The 21,675-nt window shown below is 36.9% G+C and overlaps 1 protein-coding gene across 8 annotated transcripts in view; it reads left to right on the top strand.

Annotated features, from left to right (window-relative positions):
• Positions 1–21,675, top strand: part of IMMP1L (inner mitochondrial membrane peptidase subunit 1) — a 73,691-nt gene that overhangs the window by 6,357 nt on the left and 45,659 nt on the right. For 4 of the 8 annotated variants that reach the window (XM_043908694.1, XM_043908696.1, XM_043908700.1 and 1 more), the window contains one exon: positions 10,541–10,653. The exons of 2 other annotated variants lie outside the window; for them this stretch is intronic. In XM_043908694.1, the coding sequence (XP_043764629.1) occupies positions 10,590–10,653 (64 nt within the window). In that variant the 5' untranslated portion in view covers positions 10,541–10,589. Of the gene's footprint in view, positions 1–10,540; positions 10,654–12,754; positions 12,872–21,675 lie in introns of those variants that run through there. 2 more of the 8 variants (XM_043908714.1, XM_043908720.1) reach the window with 2 other exon arrangements.

Here is a 21,675-nt window from a genome sequence, read left to right as displayed (position 1 = left end):
TGTTAAGTTTCAAACCATCTTTTTCACTGTCCTCTTTCATCCTCATCAAGAGGCTCTTTCAGTTCAGTTCAGTCGTGTCCAACTCTTTGCTGCCCCATGGACTGTAGCACACCAGGCCTCCCTCTCCATCACCAATTCCTGGAGTTTACCCAAACTCACGTCCATTGAGTCATTGATGCCATCCAGCCATCTCATCTGTCGTCCCCTTCTCCTCCCACCTTCAATCTTTCCCAGCATCAGGATCTTTTCTAATGAGTCAGTTCTTTACATCAGGTGGGCAGAGTATTGGAGTTTCAGCTTCAGCATCAGTCCTTCCAGAACTGATCTCCTTTAGGATGGACTGGTTGGATCTCCTTGCAGTCCAAGGGACTCTCAAGAGTCTTCAACACCGCAGTTCAAAAGCATGAGTTTTTTAGCACTCAGCTTTCTTTATAGTTCAACTCTCACATCCGTACATGACTACTGGAAAAACCACAGCTTTGACTAGATGGACCTTTGTTGGCAAAGTAATGCCTCTGCTTTTTAATATGTTGTCTAGGTTGGTCATATCTTTTCTTCCAAGGAGCAGACGTCTCTTAATTTCATGGCTGCAGTCACCATCAGCAGTAATTTTGGAGCCCCCAAAAATGAAGTCTGTCACTGTTTCCAGTTTGCCCATCTATTTGCCATGAAGTGGTGGGACCAGATGCCATGTTTTAGTTTTTTGAATGTTGAGTTTTAAAGAAGCTCTTCGTTCCTCTTCATTTTCTGCTGTTAGAGTGGTATCACCTGCATATCTGATGTTATTGATATTTCTCCTGGCAATCTTGGTTCCAGCTTAGGATTCATACAGCCCAGCATTTTGCATGATATACCCTTCATGGAAGTTAAATAAGCAGCGTGACAATATACAGCCTTGTTGTACTCCTTTCCCAGTTTTGAACCAGTCAGCTGTTCCATGTCCAGTTTTAACTGTTGCTTCTTGACTCGATTACAGGTTTCTTAGGAGACAAGTAAGGTGTTCTGGTACCACCATCTCTTAGAACTTTCCTCGGTTTGTTGTGATCTACACAGTCAAAGACTTTAGTGTAGTCAGTGTAGCAGAAGTAGATATTTTTATGACATTCTCTTTCTTTCTCTATGATCCAAGGAATGTTGCAATTTGATCTCTTCTTCCTCTGCCTTTTCTAAATCCAGCCTGTACCTCTGGAAGTTCTCAATTCATATGCTACTGAAGCCTTGCTTGAAGGATTTTGAGCATAACTTTGCTAGCATGTGAAATGAGGGCAACTGTAGGGTAGTTTCAATAGTCTTTGGCATTACCCTCTTTTGAAATTGGAATGAAAACTGACCTTTTCCAATCTTGACTTGTTGAGTGCAGCACTTTCACAGCATCATCTTTTAGGGTTTTAAATAACTCAGCTGGAATTTCATCACTTCCACTAGCTTTGTTTGTAGTAATGCTTCCTAAGGCCCACTTGACTTCATACTCCAGGATGTCCCACTCTAGGTGAGTGACCACACCACCGTGGTTATCCAGGTCATTGAGACCTTTTTTGCATAGTTGTTCTGTGTATTCTTGCCATCTGTTCTTAATCTCTTCTGCTTCTTTTAGGTCCTTACCATTTCTGTCCTTTATGATGCCCTTCTCTGCATGAAATGTTCCCTTGATTTCTCTAGTTTTCTTGAAGAGATATCTGCTGCTGCTGCTAAGTCACTTCAGTCGTGTCCGACTCTGTGCGACCCCACAAACGGCAGCCCACCAGGCTCCCCCGTCCCTGGGATTCTCCAGGCAAGAACACTGGAGTGGGTTGCCATTTCCTTCTCCAGCGCATGAAAGTGAAAAGTGAAAGTGAAGTTGCTCAGTCGTGTCCGACTCCTAGCGACCCCATGGACTGCAGCCTACCAGGCTCCTCTGTCCATGGGATTTTCCAGGCAAGAGTACTGGAGTGGAGTGCCATTGCCTTCTCTGGAAGAGATATCTAGTCTTCCCCATTCTGTTGTTTTTCTCTGCTTATTACATTGTTCTTTTAAGAAGGCTTTCTTATCTCTCCTTTCTGTTCTCTGGAACTCTGCCTTCGGTTAGGTATATCTTTTCCCTTTCTTCCTTGCCTTTCACTTTTCTTCTTTCTTCACCTATTGTAAAGCTTCCTCACATAACCACTTTGCCTTCCTGCATGTCTTTTTCTTCGGGATGGTTTTGATCACTGCCTCCTCTACATGTTACAAACCTCCATCCATAGTTCTTCTGGTACTCTGTCTACCAGATCCAGTCTTGTCACCTCCACTGTGAAGTCATGGAGAATTTGATTTAGGTCATAGCTGAATGGCCTAGTGGTTTTCCCTATTTTCTTCTATTTGAGCCTGAATTTTGCAATAAGGAGTTCATGACCTGAGCCACAGTCAGCTCTCAATCATGTTTTTGCTGATCATATAGAGCTTTTCCATCTTCAACTGAAAAGAATATGGTTGATTTGGGTATTGACTGTCTGGTGTTATTGAACATCTTTTCATGTATTTGTTGACTATTTGTATGTCTTTGGAGAAATATCATTTAGGTCTTCCACCTATGTTTTGATTGAGGTTTTTTTTTTTTTTAATATTGAGCTGCATGAGCTGTTTGTATTTTTTGGATATTATTTTCTTTTCAGTTGCTTCACTTGTAAAATACTTTTTCCCATTCTGAGGGTTAACTTTTTCATCTTGTTTATGGTTTCTTCCACTCTCTGTCCTTTATGTTCTCCCACGATCCCCTAAAGTTGCCTTTTTGTTTCATCTGACTTGCCCACCATGAGGCAATTTTTCTTGGTGCAGGAATCTCTCCTTACCTTCCGCTTCCAACCAGTGGTGCTGGTCTCTTTTTTGATTGCTCCTTTCTGTCTGTCTGTCTTTCTCCTACCTGGTTGTGAGGGGATTTTTCTTGTCCTTTTAGGTGTCTGAAGTCTTCCACTAATGTTGAGCAGCTGCTCTGTGAGAAATTTCCATTTCTGGACATATCCTTGGTGTACTTGTGAGGAGAGATGAATTCTGTAACCTATTTCACCATCTTGACTGCCCGCCCCTCCATTGTAGCACTTTTAGAAGCAAGAATTAAAATATAGCTGTAGCAATCTATAATAATTTCCAGGTAAACCCTGCCAGGTAGTGCTTCCTGTGTTGATGGAAATATTCTGTATCTACACTGACCAGTATAATAGCCATTAAATACATTTGACTTTTGAATACTTGTAATGTGGCTGCCATGACTCAGAACTGAGTTTTTAATTTTGTTTTAATTATTTAAATTTAAAAGCTACGTCTTGCCAGTTGCTGCTATATAACTCTAAATCAATATTTAGCAAAATTTTTCTAGGAAAACCAAATAGTAATTATTTCAGACTTTGCAGACCATATGGTCCTTGTTGCAACTACTTAGCACTGTGGTTGTAGCAAAAAAGCAATTTTAGACAATATGTAAATAAATGAGCATGACTGTGTTCCAGTAAAACCTTATTTGCTAAAATAGAGTGAGCAGGACTTGACTTACTGGGCCCTCGTTTCACAACCTCTGCTCTACATCAAAGATGTATCTAAGGATCTATTTATTTTTCTTTTCCTGCTCTGTATTCCCTTTCCATTGTTTTTCCGTGTGTGTGTGTGTGTGTGTGTGTGTGTGTGTGTGTATGCGTATGCCTGTTTTTTGGATGGGAGAAAGTAGTCTTTTCCCTTTTTCCTGCTCTGTATTCCCTGGGCCCTTTCCATTGTTTTTCCTTATGTGTGTGTGTGTATGCATGTGTGTGTGTGTGTGTATGCGTGTGTGTGTGTATGCGTGTTTTTTGGATGGGAGAAAGTAGTCTTTTCCGCACTAGTAACCACTAGTTTATTCTCTATATCTGTGAGTCTGTATTCCCTGGGCCCTTTCCATTGTTTTTCCTTATGTGTGTGTGTGTGTGTGTGTGTGTGTGTATGCATGTGTGTGTGTGTATGTGTGTGTGTATGCATGTGTGTGTGTGTATGCGTGTGTGTGTGTATGCGTGTTTTTTGGATGGGAGAAAGTAGTCTTTTCCGCACTAGTAACCACTAGTTTATTCTCTATATCTGTGAGTCTGTTTCCATTTTGTTGTATTTATTCACTTTACTTTTAGATTTCACATTAATTGATAACATACAGTATTTATCTTTCTCTGTCTGACTTATTTCATTAAGTAAAATACACTCCTGGACCGTTTATGTTGTTGCAAATGGCAAAATTGCGTTTTTGTATCTTCGTTATCCATTCATCTGTTGATTGAGACTTACATTGCTTTCTTGTCATGACTATTGTAAATAATGCTGCTATGAGCAATGGAAAATGGAAACAGTGACAGATTTTATTTTCTTTGGCTCCAAAATCACTGCAGATGGTGACTGCAGCCATGAAATTAAAAGACGCTCCTTGGAAGAAAAGCTATGACCAACCTAGACAGCATATTAAAAAGCAGAGACATTACTTTGCCAACAAAGGTCCATCTAGTCAAAGCTATGGTTTTTCCAACAGTCATGTATGGAAGTGACAGTTGAACTAAAGAAAGCTGAGTGCCTAAGAATTGATGCTTTTGAACTGTGGTGTTGGAGAAGAGTCTTGAGAATCTCTTGGACTGCAAGGAGATCCAATCAGTCCATCCTAAAGGAAATCAGTCCTGAATATTCATTGGAAGGACTGATGCTGAACCTGACGCTCCAATACTTTGGCCATCTGATGTGAAGAACTGACTCATTGGAAAAGACCCTGATGCTGAGAAAGATTGAAGGCAGGAGAAGAGGATGACAGAGGATGAAATGGTTGGATGGCATCACTGACTTGATGAACATTAGTTTGAGCCAGCTTTGGGAGTTGGTGATGGACAAGGAGTCCTGGCATGCTGCAGTCCATGGGGTCTCAAAGAGATGGACACAACTGAGCGACTGAACTGACTAATGAGCGATGGGGTGCATGTATCTTTTAAAATTGTGTGTTTTGGGTTTCTTTGAATATATATCCAGGAGTGAAGTTGCTGGATCTTGTAGTTCTGTTTTAAGTTTTTTGAGGAACCTCCATACTGTTTTCCATAGTGACTGTAGCAGTTTACATTCTCACCACCAGCATATAAGAGTTCCCTTTTCTCAAACTCCTTACCAACATTTGTTATTTGTGGTCTTTTTGGTGATAGCCTTTCTGACAGTTGTGAGGTGATATCTCATTGTAGTTTTGATTGACATTTTCCTTATAATTACTAATATTGATCATCTTTTCTTGTGCCTGTTGGTCATCTGTATGTCTTCTTTCAAAAAATATCTATTCAGATCTTCTGTGCATTTAAAAAACTGGATTGTTTGGGGTTTTTTGTTTTTATTTTGAATTGTTTAAGCTGTTTATATAGTTTGAATATTAACCCCTTATCAATCATATCATTTGCAAATATTTTCTCCAATTTAGTAGATTTTCTTTCTGTTTGTCAATAATTTCCTTTGCTCTGTAAAAGCTTTTAAGTTTAATTAGATCCAATTTGTTTATTTTTGCTATTGTTCCGTTTGCTTTAGGAGACAGATCTAAAATATATTGCTGCAATTTATGTCAAACAGTGTATTGCTGTTTTCTTCTAGGAGTTTTGTGGTTTCTGGCCTTAGATTTAGGTCTTTAGTTTATTTTATTTTTGTATACGGTATGGGAAAATGTTCTGATTTCATTCTTTTGCATGTAGCTGTTCCTGTTTTCCCAGTATCACTCTATAAGAGACTGTTTTTCCTCCATTGTATGTTCTTACCTCCTTTGTTATAGATTAGTTAGCCATAGATATGTAGGTTTATTTCTGGGCTCTGTTATGTTCCATTGATAGTTCTGTTTTTGTGCCAGTGCTGTACTGTTTTGATTACCGTAGCTGTGTAGTATAGTCTGAAGTCAGTGAGTGTGATACCTTCATCTGTTCTTTTTTTGTTGAGGTTGCTGTGGCTGTTTAGGGTCTTTGTGGTTCCATATAAATTATGGAGTTCCTTGTCCCAGTTTTGTGAAAAATATCATGAGTGTTTTGATAGGGATTGCACTAAATCTGTATGTTGCTTTTATAGGTAGGACTTATTAATGTGTTTTGATCAAGGTGGATAAGCAGAGAACAAACAGATAAGACAGGCCTTTTTCTTATAGCCTGATAAGGAGGCTCCTATCCTAGATTTTCAACCACCATACTTTCATTCACCTAACTTCGTCCCAGGCAGGCTAAAGCATTTTTATCCTCCTCAAGTATTGACTCAGCCCTTGCCACAGGGAGAAAAGTTCTGTCTTCCCTGACCATCCTGTGTGTGGTTGGCCAGGTGTCAGCATGCTTTTTAGGGAACCAAATAGTAAGTATTTTAGGTTTTGTAGGCCACATGCCATCTTTCATCCCTTTTTAACACTACCATGAAAGTGCAATTTTATATTAAAAAATGAGTACAGCTATGTCTTAATAATGCTTTGCTTATGAAAATTAAAATTTGAATTTCATATAGTTTTAACATTTTGCAAAATATTCTTCTTTTGTTTGAGCCATTTGAAAATATAAAAGCCAGTCGTAGTTTGCAGGGTATACAACAGCAGGGGGTAGCCTGGAAGATTTGCCCTGTGAACTGTAGTTTACTAAACACTATGCTAGACTGTTGCTCTTTTTGTCATGTTCTATCTATCACTATTACGCTCTTTTAGAAAGTTTTTAGAATCTCTAATATGTTGATGCTTTTCACTCCCTCTTAGTGGTCTAAGGCCCAGCCTTTCATTCTACTGAGACCTTCAATGAATTGGATGAGGTCTGCCCACATTAGGGAGGACATTTTACTTAGTCTGAGGATTCAAATGTTAATGTCATCCAAATACACCCTCATGGTAACACCCAGAATAATGTTTGATCAAATATTTTGACCACCTGATGCAAAGAACTGACTCATTGGGATATAAGACCCTGATGCTGGGAAAGATTGAAGGCAGAGGGAGAAGGGGACGACAGAGGATGAGATGGTTGGATGGCATCACTGACTTGATGGACATGAGTTTGAGCAAACTCCTGGAGTTGGTGATGGACAGGGAGGCCTGGTGTGCTGCAGTCCATGGGGTTGCCAAGAGTCAGACATAACTGAATGACTGAATTGAACTGAACTGAACGGAAATATCTTGACATTGCATGGCCCTGTCAAGTTGACACGTAAAATTAACCAGTGTCGCATAGCTAGTAAATGATAGAGCTCGGTTTCACAACAGTGATGAACTGTCTCATGACAAAATTCAGGCTTTTATTTACTGTTTGTACCTGGGCCCAAACTCAGCATTCATATCCTTCTGAATTAGCCCTCTATTTGTCCAGTTTATGGTTGGATATTTGCCTAAGCAATGAAGCATATTTGTCCTGCTAAAATGAGTAAATTCAGAGATAGCAGTGTGGTTAGAGACTGTGATATGAAACAACGGATAGTAAGTGGGGCATATTTAACTCAGAGATGAATGACTTTGAGTTTCAGAAGACCTATCTTAACCTTGTGAAAGAGAAATTAGACCCCTTTGTTTCTCCAGAGCAGAGAAATTTCATTTTCAACTCGGATTAAAGAACTTTCTACCAGAGTTGTCCAGCACTGAAATAAGATTTTTAGTCATTAAAAAATACTTTCTTTTAAAAATCTTTTGGAATTTAAGGGCATGTTCTTACCTTTTGTATTTTTTCATTCCCCAAAATGGAAGGTTAAAAACAAGTTTAAGTCTGTGTTGTATTACAGTTTTATCATTCTCTAGAATGAAAGATTTGAAATTAATTTTTCTGTTTGATATTCTAAGATTATTTTTAAAAAATTTGAAGAGCAAGCCTTGCTTCCTTTTTATATTTTGTTTTATTTTGTTCAGTTGCTAAGTTGTGTCCAACTGTTTGTGAACCCGTGGACTGCAGCACACCAGGCTCCTTTTTCTATTAACATTTCCTAAATAAACTCATATGGAATTAATGAATTACTATCATATATGATGATCATTTTCCCTCACTGAACTTTAGAGTTGTTCAGTTTAGAGCTTATCAGTAGCCTGGTCTTAATTCTCTAATTGAAGTCATTATGTTAACCTTCTCAGCTGACTCAAGATCTTGGTCCCTTTTTTCGTAGGAGAAAAGCTTTTTGTGGTAAAAGTATGCATGTGTGCTTAGTTGCTCAGTTGTGTCCAACATTTTGCAACCCCGCGGACAGAAGCCTGCCAGGCTCCTCTGTCCATGGGGATTCTCCAGGCAAGAGTAACTGAAGTAGGTTGCCATGCCTTCCTCCAGGGGATCTTCCCAACCCAGGATCGAACCTGGGTCTCCCCCATTGCAGGTGGATTCTTTACCGTCTGAGCCACCAAGGAGGCCCCCAAATATACATAATACAAGATTTATTATTATAATCATTTTTTAAAGTGTGCAGTTCAGTGGCATTAGCTATATTTATGATGTGTAAACACTGTCACTATCTTTTTGCAGAACCTTTTCAATATCCCAAGTGAAAACACTTTACTCATTGAGCAGTAACTTCCCACTCCATCACTGCAGTCTCTGGTAGCTTTATATTATTTCCCGTCTCTGTGAGTTTGCCTCTCTACATACCTCACATAAGGAATCATGTAATATTTGCTCTTTGTTAACATTTACATAATGTTTTTCACTTAGCAGTGTTTTTCAAAGTTCGTCCATCTTATGTATCAGAACTTCACTCCTTTTATGGCTGTATAATATTTCATTGTGTGTATATAGCACATTTTGTTTATCCATACAGCTGTTGGCAGGCACTTGTCCTGTTTCCATCTTTTTGCCTGTTGTGGATAATGTAATGAATGTTGGAGTTTGAGCATCTGTTAGAGTTTGTTTAGGTGTATACCTAGGAGTAGAATTGCTAAATTATATGTTTAACTTTGTGAGAACTGCCAGTGTGTTTTCCACAGTGACTTAACTGTTTTGCATTCCTTCTAGCAATACACAGAGGTTCCAATTTCTCTTATGTCCTGGCAACTTTGGTTCTTTATTGGGTGATAGCCATTCTAATGAGTTTGAAGTTGTATCTCATTTGTGGTTTTGATTTGCATTTTCCTAATAATTTGTGATGTTAACCTTTTTTGCAATCTAGACATGCTAAAAATTTTCTAAATCACCAAGTAATGATTTCTTTTTGCTTAACTTCCTCAGTTTATCTCCTTTTCTTCTTTATCCTTCCCCAGTTTATTAGCCTCTCTTACACATTTTACCATAAGCAGCAAGGAGAAAGTTGTACATGCCTTCAATATTTTGCTTGGAAATCTCAACTAGACATCCAGGTTTATCACTTATATGTTCTCCTTTTCACACAATAGTAGAATACATTTCAGTTTTGCTACATTGTAACAAAGACTGCCTTTCCTGTCCTGTTCAATAATGTCTCATTCCATTTTTGAGACTTCACCAGAAGCCCCTTCAATGTTCCTATTTCTGGATCATCTGTTCCTGACACATATATTCTCTAGGATGATGGAGAATCTATCCTATTTACTTCTTTCTGCACATTCACCAGAATCTCCTTAATATCTTTGTTTCTACCAGCCATCAAGTCATTTTCTCTCATGTCATTTTCTCTGAAGAAAATAGTAGAATTATTTATTACATTTCAAGTAAATGTTATTTATATTACATAAACTACTTTATTATTTATCTATTTCAAGGTAAATATTCATATGTTATCTTTTTCTAATGGCAAAAATTTGGTTTTTAGTGTAAACAATGAAATTTTGCATGTAAACACACATAAGGCAAGCTATTGAATGTTTCAGGTAAAAGTGGTGACACATTAGGATTCCCTGGTGATTCAGTGGTTAAGAGTCCACACTTTCAATGCAGGGGCCACAGGTTTAGTCTCTGGTCTGGGAACTAAGATCCTGCATGCTGCATGGTGTGGCCTAAAAAAAAAAGAAAGCAGTGATACATTATTTCCTCAGTCATAAGAACTGACGTGGAGTTATTATCATTGAATATGAGGCAGGTTTTGACATCTAGAATATTAAACATAATATGTTTTGCCTTTGACATATTGTGACTGGTCATAGAATTTTTTTACAGTATCATGTGCATTCCTCGTAGTCATTAAATATCTGGCTAATCAATCTTAACATACCAGCATTACAAGCCACTTCTCTGTTGCCTTTTTATTCTTAAAATTAACCCTAGATATTCATTCATGCTGACATGCAGAAATGAATGTCATATCCTCTCTATAACCTGCAAATTGTTTAGAAGGGCTTTATATATCAACACTGTATATGGTTGGTTTAACAACTCCTGTTAAGTCCTTGACCACAGTTTTCTCTGGGTTGATTGACATATTATTTCATCCACTGACCTTCTTCTACTTAAATTCTCTGGTAAATAAAATAATATTCTGCTTTTTAAAATCGCTTGACCCAAAGTGTCATTGAATATCTGACTTCCAAATCCCATTGATCCACTAAGGAAGATGGCACTTTAGTAATTGAGATACATTTAGTCATATTATGTACTAATTCAACTAAATATGGCTGAAAGAAACCTTTGCCTAATATAATTTTGATTTCCTGTTTTAGGAATCCTGGTACTATGGATCACCTATATTTGCTTTGAGACATGCTTTAGATGTTTTTTTCTGGAAGCCCTGTAAATACTGTAAAAATTCAGTGTATTGTTGTAAAGACCTATGGTAAGTGGGTTTTTTTTTCCCCTTCATTTTCTTCTGTCCGTTTCATGTTGTCATTAAGTCTTATGGATGTTGTAATACTGCTCCCTGCTGGACATAGTGTAACTTTTTAAAGTTGGCCTTTAATAGATGGGCAAATAACTGATTAGCTGGACCCAGTCTGGTGGGAAATCCTTGAGTGCATTTACACACCAAAAAAACAACAATATATAACCAGAGCAACTCTGTTTTCATTTTGGGTGATACTGTTGCCATTGTATTGATATCTGGAGCCTAATGAAAGTGTTTACAGTCTTGTTTCTAAATTTTATTATGTGTGCTTCTTGGATAGTGGCATCTGAAAGTTGTATCAAGCATATATTAAAGGATGCTTGTAGTTGATGGAACTTTTAGGATTTCCTAGATTATATTTGTATGCATGTTTTTGCAGTTTGTCAGTTTATTGTTAGTATTATCTCTTTTGTAATCATATAATCATTTAAATGCCCTGTGTATTTGTTTTTCCAATTGTAGTATTTAAAACAGCTTCAGTATAATTTAAATTAGACACTATTGGATCTATTTTGTGTGAATACCCGTAATCCACCTGTAATGCAGGAGACCCTGGTTTGGTTCCTGGGTTGGGAAGATCTGCTGGAGAAAGGATAGGCTACCCACTCCAGTATTCTTGGGCTTCCTTGGTGGCTCAGCTGGTAAAGAATCTCCCTGCAGTGTGGGAGATCTGGGTTTGATCCTGGGTTGGGAAGACCCCCTGTAGAAGGGAGTGGCTCCCCATTCCAGTATTCTGGCCTGGAGAATTCCATGGAGTATATAGTCTTAAGAGGTTGCAAAGAGTTGGACACAAGTGAACAACTTTTACTTTCACCCTTAATTAAATTTTATGCAGTAAACTTCAAGTGTACCTTGTTTTGTATATCCATCCTGTAATCTAACTATTATATTTTCTAGTACACACAGTGACCCATTCTCACAGAGTGACATTGGATTGGACCTGAAGTATCATATCTGTGTCGGTCCTATAACAAACCCTCACAGTGAATGCAAACATAGATATTCTTAAAATTGTTTTTAAACTTGTGAGAGTTGAAAATATTTGTCTTCCTACTTTTGAGCTAAATTATTATATACTTTTTAGAGTGTAGTTTGCATAAAGTGTAATGTAGATTTTATGCAACGTAGATTGGATAAACATAGATTTATCCAATGGATAAATTGGATGTAACGTAGATTTTTTTTTTAAGTAAGCATACATTTTCTTGAAAAGAAGAAAATGTGACAGATACAACATAGAGCTCAGCAAAGATATGGCAGGATAACCAGTCTTACACTCTTTAATGGTCTGGTTTCTTTTTGTGTGTGTGGCCATTTGGAAAGCCTGTGAAATCTATTCTTAATTAGGATTCTGGAGAATTAAGCATAATAACTTATTTATTCTTAAAATATTGCAATAAAAATTTGAAATGTAGGCCAAGAAAATACAAGGTTGTTAGTAAAAAAAAAAAAAGAGGTGCCCTTTCTTCCCTTTAAGACTGTATTATTTCAGAAAGTATATAATTTTAAACCTTTTTATTATAAAATATATAGAAACATAAATGTATAGTAAAATGAATAAATATAAAGCAGATATTCAGTAACCATAAATCACTACTGACATCCCAGAAGCCCTTAGTATAATCTTCCTTTTCTTTAAGGTAAACAGTTTCTTAATAATTAGATAATTCTCTGTATAATTTTATCACTTTTATGTATATTCCTCAGCAGTATGTTCACTTTTTGTCTCATTTTGATCTTTTGGGGTTCATATGTATTCTTTTTTTTAGATAAACATTTTTGTATTTTTGTTGGAAATGTTTTTGTTATCTTCAAAGTGAAGGGTATGAAGAAACAGATTGTAAGGTCAAGTCAGAGAGGGCTGGCTTCGCTGTACTGAAGAGCTTAGGGGAAGGAGGAGTTGTAGGGAATTTAGAAGTAGCAGCAGTCAGATTGGGATCAGGATGTCTAGGAACAAGCCTGTCTTTCAGGAGAAGTGAAAGGCCAATAAGTCGGCTAAGAAAGGACAGCATTCTTTTATTTTTTATTTATTTTTTCCCTTTATTTTTATTAGTTGGAGTCTAATTACTTTACAGACAGCATTCTGGAGGAATGTATTTGAATGAGGCATGGAAAGCATTATGCTAACAGAGCCTCTCGTAATGCTGCCAACAACAGTAAGGAAAATCAGGTGAGTTGTCTAGTCTGCACTGCCTGCAGGTCTCCACACCTGATGTTGTCGCAGTCCTCACAGGCTATCTCTTGGAACGGGTCTGGGGCAGAAGCTCAGAGCCCCTTCTCAGTAGGGATGGAGGCGACCCTGCTGCTGTCACTGTCACCTCTCAGCCCCCTCCACGGCATGGCAAAGGGTGGAGGACATTCCCAGCAACATGTGGCCCAGGCCTTGCAGCAGCATCACGGAGGTTCAACTGGATGAGCTCCCTGAGTACTTTCTTTGGACCAAGTACTTCAAAGTCACAACTCACGGAGTAGATCCTGTAAAATGTGGCGCAGATGTTCAGGCCAAAGAGGTCTCGAGAGTTTGCGTGTATATGAACCAGGTAACGAGGGCAGTGTCCTTGCTGCGCTATGGACTCTCCCCCGGCCAGGCCGCATGACAGCGCCTACTCCTGCTGGGACTCTAAATTTGCCTGAACTCTAGGATCATTAAGCGTGTACCTTCTTCCAACAATTGGAAGAAGTCCTCACAGTCCACAGAGGTCCTACCCTCCTCTGTCACCAGTGGTAACCGCAGGGTCTCCAGTGCCGGGTTCAGTAGTGCTGGTAGGGGTGGTGACTGTGATCACAGACCCAGAAAGATGTGGTGGAGCTGCTGAGCACCCCCAGGCCCTACAACCAGTCTCAGAATCCAGATTGGATCTTGATTTGCACTTGGAGACCGTGACCACCTTTGTACTTCTCTTCGGGTTGGTGCTAGACTTCTGTAGTGTAATACTGCTGCAGCTGTGGGGTGCCGCTGTGGGGTGGCATGGGACACAGGTGGACCTACTGGTGAGTGCCGTTGTCTGGGATCATATGCATTCTTTCTTCCATTACCTAGCATTGTGTTTTGAAGATCATGTACATAGTTGCATGTAGTTTTATTTTGTTCATTTTAATTATCATGTGTTATTCCTTTGGAATGAATATGGCAGAATTTATTCATTCTGTTGTCGGTGGATGTTTGGGTTCTTTCTGGTATTTGACTGTTTTAATTAACATTGCCATGAACATTGTTTTACATATCATATGTTGATTTTTATGTGTCATGTGGAAAAAGTCCTACATTTTCAGGTTAAAGATAGATGATTATAGTGGCATTTTAAATAAATTCAAATGAGTACATGAGAAAGTTGTTATATCCTGAGAGTAACACATTAAATACTGAAAAAGATTCTGAGTCGATCATAATTTCTTTACTGTAGGCCTTAAACATATGGTAGAATGCCATGTAACTTGTGACAGTTTAAAAATAGTATACATACAGATACAGATACAGGACCTAATGTAGTAACTCTTTGTTTACTTTATTAACACGATTCCATTTACTATCATATCATGTTTTATATAATTTCACTTTACTGATGAAGAAACTGTGGAGAACTAGAGAGGTTGAGTGAATTATGCAAGGTTGTTTAGTAGGTTGGAGCTAGAAACCAGACCAGCCTGTCTACTTGGCAGTCACAATTTAAAGAAAACAAAGTGAAAAGCTAAATCAGGATATTTTCTTGAGTGTGTCCAGTCATTGAAGTGGAAAATTTGCATGACTAGCTTTTAGAAATTATCAGATATTCTTTTGACTCTTAACCAAGACCTGGCCTTGCACAGAGAATTGTATGTATAAAGGCCCCTGAGATGTTATTGTACCTTATCACAGTTCATCTTCTGAAAGGCAGCTATAGTATATTATCACTTTGAGTGAGAATTTTACTTACGTAATTCCTCATTCACTGGGCTCTTATTAACAAGTGGTATACTATTATTCATCTGTTAATTTGTGAATAATTGCATCTTACCCTTTTATGTGCCAAAGTTTATATCATAGGAATATTTTTTCTAAAATGTTTTTGAAATATAAAATGTGCCCTTTGTTTTCTTAAACAAGACAAATTGAGTATAATGTAACTTGTTTTGGTTTTGTTTTGATGGCTCAAAGTTATTATGAACAGCAGTCATTTCATAGAATTTATGTGATTTCTGCAGAGATCGTTATGCTGTATATGCCTGTTCTCCTAAATTGTCCTAGAGTGATAAACTTTTATGTCCTGGGTGCTACTTATGATGACATTTTTTTGTTTGTTTGTTTTGTTTTACCTTTGTTAGATAATTCTTGTTGTTTTGCTCTCAGTGCATTATACTGACTCTAATGTAAAAATCAGCGTTTACATATACGTTGCTTAGGCGAGATCTTTTTCTGCCCCATGTGCTGATTAAGGGCATAGAATGTGTGCTTTTAAAACTTACTTTGGGATCAGGAACTAGTCTTGCCACTTTGTTCCGGGGGACTGAGATTATCTTACAGCTGATTTATGGATGATTGAAATGCAACATAGATTTCCACGTATCAATACTGTTATATCTTTATTCGTGGAATAAGAATTATCATGTACATATTTTCTTACAAAGTGGTAATATTGAAACTGGATTTACTTGTGTGTGTGTGTGTGTGCGCGCACACGCTCAGTTGTGTCTGATTCTTCGCAACGCCGTGGACTATAGCCCATGAGGCTCCTCTGTCCGTGGAATTTGTCAGGCAAGAATACTGGAGCAGATTGCCATTTCCTACTCCAGGGGATCTTCCCCATCCGGGAATTGAACCCTCCTCTCTTAAGAATTCCTTAAATAGAATGTCCAGGGAACTCAAGTGGCTGTTTTTAATTATGAAATATTTGATACGATAGGGTTTGAAAGAAAAACAGTGTATTATGTAACACTGCCTGTTGAAAATGGCAGTCATAAAAATTAAACCACCTTTGAAATGATAGTTTTGTAAATGAAAATATAGATGTAACGTGGATTTGGTTTTCTGAAAACTTTAAAGTGCTTCTTCAGGAAAACATTCTTTTAAAAGGGAAATGCATGTTTGACTGCTTCCCCAATTATAAATTATTGAATGTGAATTTAAAGGAAAAATTTGGAGTGGAGGGAGTATATTTGTTTTTAAATGAAAGGAAATATCAGGAAGGAAGATAGACAGTTGCTCTCCCAGCATGTTAGGTGTTAATATTATGATTCCCTACATCAATGAGATTTTTTTTCAATTTGAAAATTAAGTCAGCAAATTTTACATGTGCATTTGGGGGAAAAGAAGCAAAGAGCTTCATACAGTTTTTTCCAATGAGAACCTCTTTGAGGACTAGCTTTTTCTGGGATGCATCTGAGACATATGTGGTAGAAGCAAAATGACATAGCCCCCGTAAAAGAAAAATTAGTAATTTTTAGAAAAAGACCTGTGCATTTACACATTTGTCTCAGAACCAATTCTGGGAATTTGTTACAGATATATTTATGTATTGATACTTATAAAATTACATATTTATTAATACTTATTAATACTTATAAATACTTATTAATACTTATAAAATGACATATGCATAAAAGTTTTCATTATAGCTTCCTTTGAAATAGCAGCAGTTGGAAGCATGCCTAATGCCTGTCAGGAGGGTACAGTCCACGGGGCCACAGTGGTTAAATGAATTCTGCCATAGCTGTACAGTGAAATACTCTACAGCTTTATTTTTTTTATTTATTTTTTTTTCTACAGCTTTGAAAATAGAAAGTATGTTCTCTGTATGAAGATTCAGAACAGTTACCCTAGAAAAACACAGTGCTCCAACAGTACTCAGTCGCTTAGTCACGTCCAACTCTTTGTGACCCCATGGGCGGGTCATGTAGCTTGCAGGGCTCCTTTGTCCATGGTATTTCCCAGGCAAGAATAGTGGAGTGGGTTGCTGTTTCCTCCTCCAGAGGATCTTCCTGACCCAGGGATTGAACCCATGTCTCTTGCATTGGCAGGCAGCTTCTTTACCACCTGGGAAGCAATGTTCAGAGTGTGTAGTAAACTATTTTTTGTATAAAGGAGATGAGGAATGAAATCAATATTCATAATTGCTTATATTTGCATGAAGAAAATCTGGACATGTATACAAATTCTAAATCTTACATGTTGATGCGTAAGGAAAACAAACTAGTTGGGACTTACTATATATCTTTTAGATTGTTTTTGAGTATGTGAATATGTTATTAGTTAAAAAATAATTTTGTTACTCAAAAAAGAGAGAAAGGGATAAACCTGTTGTATTTTCCATAAAATTGGCCAGTTTTATTCCTTTTTCCCCAGAGTCTGGGATATAGTTGTTTGTTGTTTTGTTGCTAAGTTGTGTCTGACTCTCTTGCGACCCCGTGGACGGTAACCCACCAGGCCCCACCGTCTGTGGGATTTTCCAGGCAAGAATTGTAGAGTGCATTGCCATTTCCTTCTTCAGGGGATCTTCCTGACCCCGGGATCAAACCCATATCTTCTGCATGCCTCTCTTGCATTGCAGGTGGATTCTTTACCCTTGAGCCCCAGGGAAGCCCGGGATATAGTTAGCACTGAATAAATATTTATTATACAAATTAAATATAAGCTATATAATCTTTAGGTGATCTCTTTTAGCTGACTTCTTAAAGTATCTTTTCAATAAGGGAAAAATAGTGCTCTAAGTCATGTGTTAATTCCAGTATAGAAGTGAGGGAAAGTATTTAAGTGGGAAATAATAAGCCTGGTGTGCTGCAGTCCACGGGGTTGCAGAGTCAGACACTAACGAATAAACAACAACAGTAATAGCTTAATTTATTGTCAAATTATCATAAATTTTCATTTAACTTGTAGGATATTGATTAAAGAATTTTAATTTCACTAAAAGTAAAATGAATGTTTTCAAAAGATTCCCATTAAATTAGGTAATAAGGTTTCATAATAAAAGCTTATGAAATTTGAGAGCACTGGGGAAAATGGCCTACATATTCTTTATACTTGCCTTCTGTCATACTTTAGTTTCTCACATGAGGGCAATTTTCAGTCCTGAGACAATTTTAGAAGCACTGTTATGATAGCAGCAGCACCCGTAGCTACTCCTGACAGAGAGGCCAGTTATCTCTGAAAATAGGGTATTTTAGTTTGGGAATTGAGGGACGATAATAGGGTAAATGGCTGTTGCTCCTCCATTTATGAGTTCAGGAACTTACCTTATGGTTTGCAGATTTGATCTTTCAGATAAGTAGTATATGAACCTTTCGTTCATCTTTAGATTATATACACGTCATTGTTGTTGTTTGGTTGCTGAGTTATGTCTGACTCTTGTGACCCCATGGACTGTAGCCTGTCAGTCTCCTCTGTCTGTGGGATTTTCCAGACAAGAATACTGGAGTGAGTTGCCATTTCCTTCTCCAGTGGGTCTTCCCAACTTAGAGATAGAACCCCTGTCGCCTACATTAGCAGCAATGAAGAATCTCACTGAGCCATCTGGGAAGCCCCTCTATATACATTCCCTTTTCCTAAATTTCTCATGATAATGATTTTGACTCCCTTTGTGTATCTGTATTTATGTGCAAAATGGCCTTTTTAAAGAAAGGGGGATATATGGGAAAGTGCACATATTATAAGTGGATGGCTCAAGGAATTTTTCAGAAGCTAAATATAATCATGTAACCAGCACCGAGATACCAAAAGGAACATTATCAGTCAGCACTCTAGAAGACACCTTCATGCTCTTTTCTATCCTGTTTCTCTCCTTGCACAAGGATAACCACTACCTTGACTTTTGACATCATAGATTATAACAGTTTTGCCTTTGTGTTTATATATAGAATTGCACAGTATAATTTCTTATGTTTAGTTTCCTTTGCTAACGATTGTGTCTGAGATTCATGTCTGTGAGTTGCATGTGGTTGTAATCTGTTCACTTTGATTACTGCATTCCATTGTGACTATATCACAGCTATTTTTTTATCCATTCTGTTAATGGACATTTGGGTTATTTCCATATAATGTAAATATATACTTTATAATTTGCATGTTTCTTTTGAGCACGTGTCTAGCAGCAAAATTACTGGATCATAGCTATGTTTATTTCCAACTTTAATCAAAATCGCCTGTTTTCTGAAATGGTTGTGCTAGTTTATATTCATGTGAGAGTTTAAGTTGCTCACACCTCATTTTCCCCATCTTCTTTATCCTTCAATTCTGATGGGTATAAAGTACTAAGAGTTATGTCGTTTAATTTCTAGCTTCCTGATGATTAATGAAACTGAGCACTTTTTCATATGTATATTGACTGCTGGATTATTCTCTTTTGTGAAGTGCCTGTTCACTTCTTTGCCCACTTTTTTGTTGAGCTATCTGTTTTTTTCTTTGATTTTGGGGAGTTCTTTATATATTCAGAATATGAGTCCTTCTTTGTACAGGTATTGCAGATATTTCCCCAACCCTGAGATTTGCCTTTTCAGTCTGTTAATAGTGTTTTTGATAGGCAAGTTTATGACTTTAAAGTAATCTAGTTTGTCATTTATGTTTAATGCTTTTTGCGTCTTAAGAAGTGATTGTCTACTCTGAGGTTGTTCTGTTTTTGTCTAAAGGTGTTGTAATTTTATCACTTGCATCTGTAATTTCAGACTATATTTTCATGTTAGGCAGTTTTGCTTCTCTTTTTAAACTCAGTCTATGTCTCTAGGCAGAAGAACAAAGTGCACTTTTATAAAGGAACGTCATCATGTACCTCCTCCAGAATACTCCCTTAAGAAAGGAGTGTGTAATCTGTATGTTTACCTTGTGTGCATGGTCAGTTGCATCAGACTCTTTGCGACCCTATGGACTGTAGCTGGCCAGGTCCTCTGTCCATGGAATTTTCCATGCAAGAATACTGGAGTGGGCTGCCATATCTTCCTCAGGGGATCTTCCTGACCCAGGAATTGATCCCATATCTCCTGCATTTGAACTGATTCTTTACCACTGAGCCACCTAGGAAGCCCCTCACCTGCACCTATAAGGTACTTCATTGTCTTTAAGTAAAGTTCACTAGAAAATTCAGCGAAGAATTTCTGAGGTTGGAAAATGTTATGATTTTTAATATTTTTAACAATTCTATCTTTCATAAAAATGTTTATCCATGAAATTTTGTGATGTGTTTACAGACATAATTCTAGTTATCTCATTTGGGTATAGTTTACTCTGTTGAAGTTTAGGATATTTAATTGAGAAAAAATAGGTATTAACTTTTGTCACCAAAGCAATATAAATACTATTATATTTGAAAATTATTTTTATAGGCCTTTTTTTCATCATTTTGATCTTAAATAGGTTTTGTTGTGAGTATTCATTTGTATACAAGTTATGAACATTCACAAGGCCTTCAGTGATATTTTTATTATTCAAAAATATTTTAGATATTTCTTCTATGTGCTGTTATTTACATTGCAGCAAAGTGTTTCTGTATACCCTGGTATTTTAGTTTTTATCTTGTCAATAATGTTTTTTATTAGCTTAATGATTATTGTATTTTTAAATTTTACATTTATATTTCATGAGATATAATTGCCTACTTGAAAATGTATTTTGTCTCTGATCACAGTGCTGAAATTATTAATAAAGAAAGGTGATTATACTTGACTCTTAGCTAAGCACTTAGATATTTTTCACTTGTCATCTACATTTTTTAGTTTAAAGCAACACATTAAATATAATTTTATCCTGGCTTTTATTTTAATTCATGCATTTAAAAACTGAAATTCAGATAAAAGATATTTTCAAAATAAATTCAGCATATTTTTTATGAGTGGAGCAACACATTAGCATTGGGTTCACAATAGATCATATCGCTTTTATTCCATCTTACAAGCTTAGCAGCACAAACAGAATAATCAACATATTATTTGGCTGTCATCTGCTGAACAGAAACCAGAGATCACAAGGAGGTTTTCCCTAGCTGTGGTGATGGCCTTTTTGTTCCAAGCCCCCATCTGGGAGGGCCATGGTGTGTTATCATATGGAACGCGGGGTTTTCTGTAATCTGCTTAGCTGCACTGCAGTTTGAATCTTCATTCCATGTTTGTGTAATTTATAATTTTAATGAGACCATGGCTCTTGTGGGCTTTGAAATATATTAAAAGCTCTTTTGTGCATATGCTTTTGTTCTTGCTTAATAGGCTCAGTGTATTTAAAACTGATGAATTTTTATTCATGAATTTGGATGTCTGGGGATTAACTTAGACTGAATATCATTGCACTCATGTATTGATGACTAGAAAGTTTGTTATTGTTGTTATTTTGGGGTTTTTTGTGTGTCTATGTCTTTGTGATACTTGTATCCATAAAAGAACTTAAATAATTAAAGGATAGGAAAAAGTGGCATGGCTAGGTCATGAGGAATTTCTTTAGATTTTACCCATCTTATTAATTGATATTCACATTTCATCTTTAGTCTTAGTGCTTTTAGATCTATATTATGAAGGAATAATTATGAAAAAGCAACTTTTAAATTAATACCTTACATACTGTGTTTATATTGAAATAATATTCCAATGTGTGACAGAGTTAGACTTTGTATTTTAATTGTATCATATCAGTTGTCTGTGGTCATACTAAATCAGCCATTAACTTTCTTGAATTAAATTAGGTATATGTTTTATATTTCAGCTATTTACAGTTTACTCTGTTTCTGTAAAACCCTTTTTGTTAATGGATTTTTTATTCTTTACCTACATTGGTGAAATGATGAGAAGACTAATGAAAAAACAGCTTTATAGTGGTTTATAAAGTTGATCTTTTAAATTTTGCTGAAACTCTGAATACACTAAATGCTTCATATTTCTATTATAGTTATTACTCTTAAGTATAGTTTTAAAATTTGAATATAAATAAATATAGCACCTTAGGCAAAAATCATGGCCCATTCTAGATCCAGACTCTTTTGAAGTTTCTGTCTATTGGACTCAATGAGGGGTTACACACTTACC

The sequence above is a fragment of the Cervus elaphus genome, chromosome 1, assembly GCF_910594005.1.
Source record: "Cervus elaphus chromosome 1, mCerEla1.1, whole genome shotgun sequence".
Taxonomy (NCBI): Eukaryota; Metazoa; Chordata; class Mammalia; order Artiodactyla; family Cervidae; genus Cervus; species Cervus elaphus.
Note: the sequence above shows the minus strand (reverse complement) of the source record. Positions and strands in the feature narration are given on the sequence as shown.